This window comes from Mixophyes fleayi, chromosome 10, assembly GCF_038048845.1.
Source record: "Mixophyes fleayi isolate aMixFle1 chromosome 10, aMixFle1.hap1, whole genome shotgun sequence".
Lineage (NCBI taxonomy): Eukaryota > Metazoa > Chordata > Amphibia > Anura > Limnodynastidae > Mixophyes > Mixophyes fleayi.
The window spans coordinates 45,372,871-45,386,218 of NC_134411.1; the positions used below are offsets into that span (position 1 = coordinate 45,372,871).

Consider the following 13,348-nt stretch of genomic DNA (forward strand, 5'->3'; position numbering starts at 1 on the left):
CTCAATAGACACAGTGAGGCATCCAGTTCTGTATAGTGTATATCTTCCAGCCTGGTACATGTTGGATGTCCAATATAACATGATCCTGGTAAACCGTTGTCACCAAACTCAGCTATGCAGTGCACATCACTCGCTCCTTTTAAAATTGGCCTTGAAGTCCGTGAGGTCACTGAATTTGGGGGGGGGGGGGGGGGGGGTTAGACAAGAAAATTAAAAAAGGGCCAAGGTGGACACAGTCTCTTATGAAAGGATGTCAACAGACAAATAACTAGTCAGTATAAATAGGGTCTTAGAGCTGGAATTGATGTAACCAAATAGTTCCTCTTCAGAAGACCACCATAGATACATATTACTACCTGAGAAAGAAGGCTTAAAATCCTATCTGGCAAAAACAGTCTGTTAGTGAGACAAATCTCACCAGAGCCCAACAGGCACACAACAGTCAGAATGAAGTGACCAATGGCCACACAGTACCTTACGTATTGCTCCATCTGCATCTCTCTGCACACAGGACCAACTTAAACCACATTACAAACAGATGGAAAATGGGAGCTATACTGTGCCATGGGCACTTTGGCCTACATAGAGATTCTATTTTACGTTTAATGGAATAGAAAGTAAAATCAAATCTGTGAGGAAGCCCTACCAATGGAACAAGTATGGCTATTGTAATTTTTCAAACGCAGACAAGTACATGTGATTGAACATGGTTACTACTTTACCAGGGCAGGAGATAGTTGGAATATTATTGTCGAGTGCGGCAAATTTTGTGCATATTTATCAGGGTCAGTTGTGGGACATATAAGTGTAAAATCTTAAAGTAGAACTGTCAAGCAGGTTTTGAAAAACCTAACATTAACTGTGGTCTGTGTAAAATTCTAGTAACAATGTAATTAGTGTGTTATGAACACACATACCAGTATTTAGACAAAACTGTGCCCCCTCCCCCTCCTCTCTACCCATGTCTATATGCTTTATGCTGATTGTAAATTAGAAGTTAATGGAGGTTGTCCAGTAGGCTGATATAATCTCGTTGTAATATTATGTGGTCATCATCAAAGCCATTTGGGTATATTTTCTGTAAACCAATCTTATATATTATGTTATATATTAAAACCAAAGTAGAATTATATAGTTATTTCTGTACATTGGTAATTCCCTTTGAGATCTAGGTGAGCAGAGACAGGACCAGTGTATTGGCAAAGCAGAAGTCCGAGGATAGAGCTCCTCCGGCTTACAACCTGAGAAGTTATTGATGCATGAACTCCAAATACAGCTGGTCCCCTATTCAGGAGGACAGTAATCGATCATGGAATGTTCACACTCATGATTATTCTATACAAGACATTTAACTTTATGCAGTCAAGTAAATGGTAAATAAATAAGAAACTGTAATAAATGAAAAAACATTAACATATTTTGACTTGTGTCTTTTTTGTTTGGTATCAGATCCACTTTAATGGTGGAATTTAAAAATATAAACTGTGACACCAGTTAAGAGGCTGAATGTATATTGAGTTTAGGTAGGGAATGGACAATGAAATGACATAGAAAAATAAGTGTTGAAACATGGTACTTACCTAGGTTGAACTGTGTCAACACATAGATGATAAAAAATTCACCATTTCTGCATTCAGCTATGGTCTTTCACCCAATTCTGTGTTCGCCAGAAGATGAAAGCAACTAGAATGCTTTTTAAAATAATAATTAGATCACTATAGCAAAAGCAGTCATAATACTCATGGCAATTTTAATAAATCCTGGATGGATTCTGGTTGATCACTATTTTCAGAAGAGCTAAACTTTGACAAACGTTCAAATTTGTGGATGTCAAATCACCCTTAAGAGTCACTGGAAACAAATACTTTTACCACTGCTCAATTTTGCCTCCACTCAAAGGACAGTCTGGTCACACATAAAACATTGTTGTCAAATTACGCACAATATAAAATGTACCTGTCATACAGATTTAAAATATCTAAGATAATACAGTATGAATAAAAACCTAATTGTAATTTACACTTATTAACACAGGTACCATTCCTGAAAAAAATCAGTTATAAAGCTCTTAATGCAACAATCCCATATACACGATTTTTTTCCTTTAAATTGAAAGTTAAGTGCCTTTTAAGCATGCATTCTCTTAACTATCCTACAAATCATTATCTCCTCTTCAAAGCTCTTTGGTTGGTAAACAATAATGGCTGCCACACACACACACACACACAGTCAGTCTGCTCCACAGACAAAGGCTCCCAGTTCTCAGCATGTCATGTGATTGCAAAGGAGGAGAAGGAGGATGTCACTGTGCAGACAGAGCTCAGACGGGTGTTCCAAAGCTTCACTGCTCACAACATCATGTGACATGTGACTGTTGTTGCCATTGTAGTGCAGAACCATAAATCATTAATAGCAGCCCGTTGAAAAAAATAAGGGGAAATTGTAAATACCAACATTCATCCTATAGCCTACCACAAAGCTTAATGTTGGAATGCTGCTTTAAATATACAATTGGTTGTATAGGAAATACATGAAAAGTAACATAGCTCATTTAGGGTTAGGAGTAAATCCAGTTGGAAAGTACTAGTTTGCAAAATTATTTTGTACTAGAAGGCAAATTTTAAATGTGTAGACATATTTAGAATAGGGAGGGGGGATACATCATAACCCAAAACCGACAGTAATTTCAAGCATGCAAACAAATTGCATTTGCAGTTGCATTACAACATGGTTTATCCAGGTGAAAAATTGCACCCTTCAGCTGGATTTGCTAGTAACCCTAAATGAAGCCCAATGTGCACAAATAATTAAAATGTTAAACTCCACTAAAAATATTTAAATGTGTCTTGTACCCGAGGTCATAGGGTTTAAACTAACTAGTAGTTTCACTAATTAATTTAGTAGCTACATGTTCACCAGATATCATATTTCTTTTGCCACAATGTTCTTACTGTGTGTGTATGTTTGGCGGTGATGTAGTTCTATGGATATCAATCATTTCGTCATGTGTAATGGTCATGACCTCGGAAACCAATTTACCCAGAAAACATAAACCCTTGGAACGCAGAGTTAACCAGGAATAAGCCTTTCTCCCACAAACATAGTACACATCATCTGGGAGGACATAAGGTACAGTACGATCATTGATAATATTACATAAAGTTTTGATGAAACTACCCATACCTAGTGTCTCCATTTGTTTAAAGCAAGTGTCGACATGGATAACATTTTGACAATAAACTAGAGGAAATTTCCCAATGGATACTCTCCTATCTCTGTTAATACGTCTAAGTCTATGATGTCCATCACTATTCCTGGTTATTGAAGATCTTGAGAGTCTCCCATCAATACTGGTGTGGCGAGCCATTGTCTGATCAGGTGGGTCAGCTTCCCAATTCTCCAGTCTCTTTACATGTGAGATATTTAGATACAACAAAGACCGATCTAAGGAGTATTGGCGAAGCTTTAGACTAGGGGACCTAGTGATATTATACCTCCTGTCTATGGACCTCCCTCCCTTTAATTCGAAGACCTCAGAGAAGTTTAATGGGAATGGTACTAGTCCTATATTATGCTGTCCCTGAGGCACATAAGAGCACACCCAGCACTCGGTTTGGTTTAAGACCTTACCCACTAGGGAGTGATAATCCTCCAGAGGATGCCCGTCCAAATCCAGATTACTATTGGACTGGCATCGCTGGATGCACTTCTCTTCAACTAGGGAGTCACAGTACTTACAGATAAAATATTCCTCAGACAATAGCCCCTCACACTGTCTCCGAGTTCCAGAGCTAGCAGATCTTTTCATGACCCCTGAACCGAGTTTGACAACAGGCTGTACTGATTGTTCTATCAACCTTTCCTCCAACTCCACTTCATCAATATCAGTACCAGATCCTTTCTCCATCATCTGTCCTCCATCACAAAAATGGGATGTTCTAAAAAGAATAAAAATGAGAACAAGAAAAATATAAAAACCGCCACTCCATTGCTGGGAACATAGTCTGTGCAACGTCCTTGGCTCAGGTGTCTTAGCTGCAGTCTTTAGGTCTCCCGGAACAGGTTCACAAGTGACAGATCTGTGTTGTCAGTCTCGACTTTGTCTTGTACCTTCTCCGGGATGTTGACTTTCCTGCAGTGAGTAGAATGGACCCAAGTGTCTCTTTCTGCTATCTTCAGAGATGTGGTACTGGTCATCAACACTTGGTACGGGCCTTCCCAATGGTCTGTTAAACAACCTGAGCATAAGAAATTGTGGATCATAACATATTCCACAGGTTGAAAATCATGACAGTTTGTTTCTGGCATACCAGGTGACAGCATTTTCTGTTTCTGTTGCTGTTGTTTGAGCTGTTTGCTCATTTTTATGAGATATTGCACAGTCACTTCATTATTGCACTTCAAATTGTCCTGTGGACCTATGATCAAATGAGGTTTTCTGCCAAAAAGGGGGACAGATTAAGAGGAGGTTTGAGAGTGGTTCTGATGCTATGGAGGACAAGGTGGTAATTTGATGTAGTCAATTTGTATTACCTTAAAAGGTCCATCTGTAGGAGAGATATGGGATGGCTCAGTTGGTCTTGTCTTCTCGACATTTTTCCTCAAACAAGTAAGACAAGACATTGCTTTCTTTCCAGCTTGAGAAGAAAAGCTCTAACCAGCTTACACATACCTTCTTTACCCAGATGAGTCAGACCATGTGCTGCCTCAGCCAGGCCTGGGTATTATGCCCTGGGAGCCACGGGCCTTCTTTGTCCATCTCTCCAGAGTCCAGAGGACTCTTGACCACATCCCTTCCAGACCGGCTTTTCCTGTAGGGAACACAAATCTTGCATTTCAATTAATGTCTGTGTGCCTATTGTCTGAAAAACCATCATTTTGTCAGTTGATACATTTACAGGTAACACTGCTGCCCATTTGGCAGCTTTATCCGCCATGCTATTGCCCACTGACACTAGGTCTTCCTCGTATGTGTGGGCTTTGCATTTTATGACGGCTACTGTATCGCTGTCAAGAGTCCTTTTATGCTGTATCGCTGTCAAGAGTCCTTTTATGTGATGTAAATGTGCCTGCTGCTGTCATAAAGTTCCTAAGACGCCAAAGGGCCCCGAAATCATGTACTACCCCGAAGTCGTACCTAGAGTCAGTGTATATATTAGCCGATTTACCCTCTGCCAACTCACACGCTCTCCTTAGTGCCACTTGTTCGGCCACTTCGGCTGAGTGAGGTGGGCCAAGAGGTTCAGCCTCTATAACATCTTCGTCATCTACAACAGCGTAACCGGTGCATAGCTTTCCTATGTCTATTTGTCTATGACAACTCCCATCCATGTAAAACATAAAATCTACATTTTCTAAGGGTTTGTCACATATGTCAGGTCTCGCAGTGAAGGTCTGGTTCAGATATTCCATACAATCATGTGTATCAGTATACCTGTCTTTTTCATCTCCAACCAGAATCTATTCTCCTTCCACCCTTTGTGCATCTCGAGGCACATATAGTAGGTATGTAGCTGGGTTTAAAGTATTGCACCATTTGATGGTGATGTTTGCAGGTGCCATCAGATCTAGTTACCACTTTGTGAACCTTGCTGAAAAGACATTTTCCTTGACAAAGCGAGTAGCGAAAAGCGCGTTTGCCTCGCTACTTCATATCCTCACTCCTATTAATCTGTTCAAACTTAATGAGAATCACATTAGTGCCTTATGGATCTATGATGTTAGCGGGCATGTGTGAGAGCGTGCAATGTATGATTGAAACCTTACAACAGTTATCAGCAGCGAGTCTGACCAATAGACTCACAATAATAGACAGAGTTCAATCTCATTAAGTTTAGGTAAACAGAGTGTGTGAGTGTGATATTATACTAACGGCAGGACTGAGAACCTTTAGTAGCCATAGGCATATTATTAATGTATAAGGTTGGAATAATAGTGAAACCTCTATACAACTGGTACAATTGCTGGAGAGAAACTTTATTAAATCTATGGTATAATCATACAGCAATGTCATGACAACAATGAATTGGATAAGACAGTCTGAGTAATTACAATTCACATTATTATCACACCACTAATTAAATTAGACTATCATATCGGATTATAACAGCATCAGAATGGAGTGATAGACAATATAATATTGACGGATTGATATCAAACTTTATTAACAAAGTAGCGAGGCATAGCAAATTATTTTGCTATTTTAATTCACTTTAGGATCACTTTATTGGTTTTATATTTCGCTATCACAATTGGAGGGATTTATTCTCAATTTTAGTATAACTAATAAAGATTCAGATATTTTATTTATTAGAAAATCGCTGAGTGCCTCAAACAAGCACATTTCTCTCCTTTCTCTTCTTCTTTGAAAAGACATGTCTGGTTTGAGCTGAATTCAACAGAGCAGATACCGCATGTGATGTATAGACAGTTGAATAATGTCCTAATGCTATGTTCTAGCTCTTACTTACCAGAAGAGCAGTTGCTGATACACTTCTTAAACACGTTGGGAGTGATCTTGCCACAGTGTCCAATTGTGCACTGTAGCATGCTACCGGTCTGCTAGCGTCACCATGTTTATGTGTCAGGACACCTGCTGCACAACCATCAGCTTCCGTACAATATAACTCAAACGGCTTTTCGTAATCAGGTATCCCCAAGGCAGGTGCTCTAGTCAGACTATCATTAAGGTTAAAGAATGCCTGCTCTGACTCCTATATGTGTGTAACATGCTCAGGTTTTGAGGATGAGACTAATTCCTGCAATGGTAATACCAGAATAGAAAAATCTGGGATCCATGATCTACAATATTCACACATCCCCAAGAAGGTACGGATTTGGTGTTGGTTCTGCGGCAGGATCATGTTCTGTATTGCCTGGACTCTGTCCGTTGTCAAGTGTCTTAGCCCCTGGGTGAGACAGTGTCCCAAGTATTTAACCTTAGTCTGAAATGGCTGCAATATGTCCTTTGCAACCTTGTGTCCTGTTTGCAAAAGATGGAGCAACAACAATTTAGTATAATGTAAACATGACATAAACGAATCAGAGCACAATAACAAATTATCCACATATTGAATTAGAGCAGACCCATTGCTTGGTTGGAAGGATTGCAAGCAGTTATGTAAGGTTTGAGCAAAAATACCAGGGCTGTCAATGAACCCCTGGGGAAACCTCGTCCATGTATATTTTTCCCCCCCGGTAGGAGAATGCAAAGAGATATTGACAGTCAGGGTGAAGAGGGACTGATAAAAAGGCAGAACAAAGATCAATGACAGTGAAATGACTGGCAGAAGGTGGAATCTGTATAAGGATGACAGCTGGATTGGGCACTACGGGGAAATGGCTCTCAACTACCTTGTTAATTCCCCTTACGTCCTGGACTAATCTATAGCACCTCCCCCTACTTTTCTTCACTAGGAAAATGGGACTATTGGCTGTGCTGGATGAACGAACCCCTTGTTGCACCAGCCTCTCAATTATAGGATACACCCCTAATTCCACCTCCGGTTTTAATGGGTACTGTGGGATTTTTGGAGCTTGTCTTCCTCTTTTCAGATTAACCATTACAGGAGCTACATTCACCATCAATCCAGTGTCCTGTCCATCTTTGGTCCATAGGGAACCCGGTATTTGCAATAATATTTCCTTTATCTGAGATGGATTTTGTTCTAGAACAGCAGAGTGTAACATTAACCTTTGTGGGGTGTTCAATATGTCCTGTACCTCATGTGCAACTTTCCCTGGTATGTCTAGGAAAACACCATCAGGGGTACAGTAAATGACACATCCCATTTTGCACAACAAATCCCTGCCCAGTAAGTTAGTAGGAGCTGCTGCAACAAAGAGAAATTAATGATTGGTGTGCAGAGGCCCAATAGTAACCTCTGCGGGTTTGGTCAAAGGGTAATGTAGCACTCTCCCCGTTACTCCCATAGCTGGAACAGATTTGTTAGTGACCTGTAGATTTAAAGGAGAAGTTATCACTGACCTGGCTGCTCCTGTATCTACAAGAAAGGTTTGTTTTGTACCAACTATATCAACTGTCATTGTAGGTTCTTCCATAAGATTCTCAGTTAACCTAACTGGCTGTAGAATAGATGTATGACCTGATCCCTAGCGCTGGCTATCACTCTCCTGCAAAGCATTTTCTGCTATGACGTGTGCTGGTAACTGTTGGGAGTTTTCTGAAACTTGTGTGTGTCTCCTTTGTGGGTATCTATGTGATTCTCCTCTAGGTGTCCCCGATCTACTCTCTCTACAGTACTTCATTATGTGTCCCCCGCGATTCCTCTCCAGTTAGGTAAAGAGGTTTGTACCCTGGTCTTCAGATTTTCCTTGAGCCCTTCCATTAGTACCGTAACTGCTACTTCCCTGTGATGCACATCATCCTTTATGGCTGATATCCCTGTATACTGGGTCATTGCTGACAGAGCTCTGGCAAAATTATCTGCTGCAGTCTCACTATCTTTTTATTTAATAGTGAAAATCTTGCTCCAGTCCACTACCACTGGAAAGTATATGGCCAACTGTGAGATTATATGTTTAATATTTTCTTGGTTATTATCCATTAAGGATCTATCTTCTTCCAATATACAATCCTTAATAAACTTTTATATATCAATATTGGGAGGAAGACAGGCCCTCATCATCACTCGCCAATCTTTATTAGTTGGCTCATGCGCATTACCTAAGTCTTTGACAAATTTCTGACATCTGGCCAACTCTTTTCTAGGATCTGGGAAATCAGACATAATTGAATGTAGCTCAGATCTAGTCTAAGGACAATGCATTGCTACATGTTTTATAAGAACAAAACCATCTTTGTCCGCTTTCCCATTGGGAACTGCTATTGTGCGGACAGGATGCAAACCTACCAAATCGCTACATTCAGGATTAATTGCTGGAATTACTGTTTCGGTACAATGAATGTTCCCCCGCCTATTACTTTCTCCACTACTCTCACCAATTTCAGCTGCTGCGACCTGGTCTGCGTGGTGTCTCTTACACGTTAATAACATGGGCAGTGGCTGAAATGATGGTGGGTTCATCATCTTCTTCAGAAACATTGTCGTTAAAATGGCTTAGCACAGGATATAAGTTACTTGTTTTATTTTTAACATTTTTGGTATCAGCTGTACTTATCCCCCCCAACAGCATAGGGCGGCGGGGGCGCGCTTGCGCTTCCTTCTCCTCGCTTTGCAACGCTTCCTTCCGGTGCACACGCTACCTTGCCACGTGTTCCCTTCCTGTTGCCACAGTTTTAAGCTGTCATGGTTATTAATTGTCTTTTTCATTGATTTGATCAAGCATATTTTATCTCTAACATTACTTAACACCTCTGAATCGAAACTACCAACTTTGGGAAAAGGTCTCAAACATTCCCTAGTCATCTTGACCCATTTGTCACAGTACACCATTGCGTACACACCATATTTCCTACACATAATATACCTTGCCGAACCAATCAGCCCTCCTTAAGCAGCACCTCATCGACCATCTCTTGCGTTTGCTTAGCACCCATGTGGAAACGGACTTTTCCAACACATCGCACCACTAGAGATTTTTATTGGCCGTGGACGAATTACACAAGATGCGTCCACTCACTTCTTCTCAACTGTGTACAACTGAACAACACTCGCGATTGTCAGCGTACCCAGCGAGGACCCCTAACACAGAAACTGGGAGAACAAAAGTATCAACTTCGCAATACCCTGCCTTTCCAGCACACCTGCTGAGTATTTTACAACTGGTAGCACTAAGTATTTACGAATACCAGCCTTGCCAGCGTATTTACTCCAGCAACTTCCCAAGTCACAATCACGGTCTCACTCTGTACCATGCGGTCCGATTGCACCATTTAGAGATACTAACTATCAATAAACTTTGCGATTACTATAAGGACCTTTTGTTTTTGTTACTAGTATACCTGCCGTGTATACCAATCCTTGGCTATCCTACCTGTCTCGTCAAATAGCAACCGATATTCCCTGTCTCTTTCAACAGTAAATCAGCTTTCTTTTCATAATCACACAATTCACATACATATACACCATTGTTTTCTGCTCAGAAAAATACTTTCCCAAGTGATTGTAATAACTTTTCAGAGGCTTGATCACACTATAAATACAACAGGACTATCTATCAAAACGACTGATTAAACACATGTCAACAATACCGGAAATACGCATCACACTAAATCGCACAGTGACAATAAAAGAAACAGTTTTTCTTTCTTGTCCCTAGGTTCTAATCAGTGCTCCTTGGATTGCACAAAAAAACCAGACATTCGGTTTCACAACACAGAAAGATAAACAGGCCTCGAACACATTGCATTCTTACCAGTATATGACGTGTCTCCACCCTTTGTTGTGGAACCGAAATCCGTAGGCTTTGCGAATATTCCGGTAGCGTGATCTCCGCTGAAGAGCCCCCAAATTGTTATGTACGTCTAGTCGCTATTCAATGAAGATTGTCCACTTCAAATAGTGTGGTTCCAACTCACAATACGGTTTAATAGCAAAAAGTAGCAGAGTAACAATTCAATAAAATAAGTACAGCCGATTACATATGCAGGCACCCTGGATCCAGCATAGTCATTCAATCCTGAAGTCTGTGGTCAAGAAGACTGACTGTTGGTTCCAGAGCTCCTGCTTATATACAGTTGGTGTTACATTGAAAACAATAGAGATGATTTCGCATAATTCCATAGGTTCAGGCTTCAAGACATCCCAGTGAAATTCAGGTCATTGGCCAGTTCAAATGATGTCCTCCAAGGGTGGGGGTCAGCTCTCCAACAGGAGCATACTAATCTTCCCGCCGAAAAGCTGGTTCAAACTGGTCTATTTGCATTACACACACAATACCATTCTCATCATTTTTTTCCTATAATCCATAACTCGCATACGCAAGGTGCAATCTTTTAGTCGATAGATAGAAACGGAGGTCTGAGGATAAATAGGGGATTAGAATGATACTAGACATGATATGTTTCCTGTATCCTGAACCTTAGATCTCACTAAAGTGTATTTAACATTATTATATTTAACTATAAACTCTATTACATTTGATTATAAATGACTGTGCTGGAACTATTTTAAGGTGAACTAATTACAAGTGAATGCGTAAGTGTAAATGTGTGGAGAAGTGTTCGTAGGTGTGGTGGTTAAATACGCCCTTCCACGCGTAGTGTGCTATTCGCATATTTTCAGACAAAGACAATCAGATTGATAGATATTAATTTGAAAAGACTATATCCAATTATTTGACTTCGACAGTGATGTGTTTCTATAGATTTTTGGGTAGTTGGATGCCTAAGTAGGCAATGACCTTGTGTGCCCATCTGAGTGATAAATCAGTTGTCTATTGTGGGTGTGTGCATCTCTTTCTCTGATACACTGCAACTGATTTGTAAAACTTAACTCCGAAGCTAGAAACTTGACTGAATTCTCCGATTCTCATTATCAAGAAGTGCAATGAATTTTTCATATTAGATATATATAGAAGATTATTATTGGAAAATGCCAAAATGTTTACAGACTGAGCCTCAATCCGGATACCCTGCAATATTGGTCAGTTTTGTTGAACTTGTAGCATCTGGTTGAAAGATAGATTGAAAAGCAGAGGGGACATACTATAAGGCACCCTTGGCGTCTACCACTCGTCATCTCCACCATCTCTCCTCTTTTGTCATTTATTAGTAGTGACGTGGTTGGTGTGTCATAAAAGTATTTAATAAGGTAGTAAAGCTTTATCAAAACGCTCTTGCATTGGGCATTTCTATCATAATTGACCAGGATACAGTATCAAATACCTTGTGTGCATCTAGGCTTACAGGCATATGGAGAACTTTACATTTTAATATCTATATATAAAAGTGTAATTGGACGATAATGTGGGATCCTTAACAGGCTTATGAAATAAGGTTGTGCAGCAAGGTTAAAACTTGGGTATGATGGCCAATGTTGAATAACCTGATATGCTTCCAGTAAAGTTCTTGTTCTAATAATTGCTAATAATCAGTATAAAGGCTGCCTGGAACTGAAGATATATGCATTTGTATATTGGATATAGTATTGTTTATTTATTGCATGGTTATGTCTACCTCCAATGTTTCTTCCTGAGATCCCATGAGCTTGGGAAGCTTAGCTTGTCTTAAGAGATTGGCCAAGAGTGTAAGGTTCGACGGATGTATTCATTATATTTATTAGCAATATCCTCTGCTATTGTTAGAGGGACTTCAAGGTTTTCCTTCTTGATTGCAATTAAATGGTTTTTATCCTTCAGAGTTTTTGTCATGTTGGCAAACAGTTTTCCTGTTTTATTTCTCCATTGATTGGACCTATTCTTTGCATTGTCCAGGACTGTCCCGCCTTAGGATAATAGAAAACTTTGCAAGACTTTGGCGTGCCTGTGTATATTTTTCTACTAGGGTCAGAGACATACACATTATAAGATCTAGTGGAATAAGTGTTGGTATTCAGTCTTATTTTCCCTATATCTATACACTACATAGGTGATATGTCCTCTCACAACTGCTTTTGAAGTCTTGAAAAACAATATTGCTTTTCCCAGTGTTCTATGTTATCATCCAGATACTTCATCCAGTAGTATTTAATATAATGTTAAAAATTTTCAGAGTGTGCGTAGTCTGAAAGTATGATGTTACCTATATTCACTTCACTTATCTCTGAAGTGCACAAAGTACAGATCTGCAAATCTTCATTATGCATGATAAATTCACTGTCTTTTTGCTAGGAGATAAAGGCTATGCGTCTTTATGAAAAGGGACTAATGCCCTTGTAAATGTGGCTCCTACATCTCTTTATCTCCATCCCTTTATCTCATTTAAATACTCTTGTCCCATTTTTGTATGTAAGTGCAACAATAAGCACACTCTAACCCACCTCGAAACCATCCAGCTCCTTGCATTAGCAGCTGTGAATTTTGCATCTCCGCATATGCTAGATGCTTATCCTGCTTCCTCGTAAAACTGCGTGCAATTGCATAAAAGTAGTAAATGCCCCCTTTCAATTAGAATGTAAACTCTCTAAGGAGCAGGATCCTTCATACCCTTTGTTTGTATATATGCGTTTATTTTGTCTACATTATATGTCCTGTTTTATGTATATCCTTGTCTTCCCTACTGTACTGCGGAGCACTGTGGCGCATTACAAATCTACGTTAATAATAAAGTAGACATGTGACATTTACAAAACAACATTTGCTCTGTAGTTTTTCACCTTTGCAGTTCATGAATGACCCTTACAGATATCTCACCTCTGTGACAGATGTACAGACATGAAGACAAAGACATTTCATCTCCAACTACATAGATGTCAAGGCAGAGACC

General features: G+C 39.8%; 1 protein-coding gene across 1 annotated transcript in view; it reads right to left on the reverse strand.

Moving 5' to 3' along the window:
* Window positions 1-1,506: 1,506 nt before the first annotated feature.
* LOC142104145 (uncharacterized) overlaps window positions 1,507-13,348 on the reverse strand; it is a 32,568-nt gene continuing 20,726 nt past the window's right edge. The window contains exons 2-3 of the mRNA XM_075188651.1: window positions 4,673-4,811; window positions 1,507-4,547 (exon numbers count right to left, since the gene is read on the reverse strand). Of these exons, the coding sequence (XP_075044752.1) occupies window positions 2,948-3,910 (963 nt within the window). The 5' untranslated portion in view covers window positions 3,911-4,547; window positions 4,673-4,811 and the 3' untranslated portion in view covers window positions 1,507-2,947. The remainder of the gene's footprint in view (window positions 4,548-4,672; window positions 4,812-13,348) is intronic.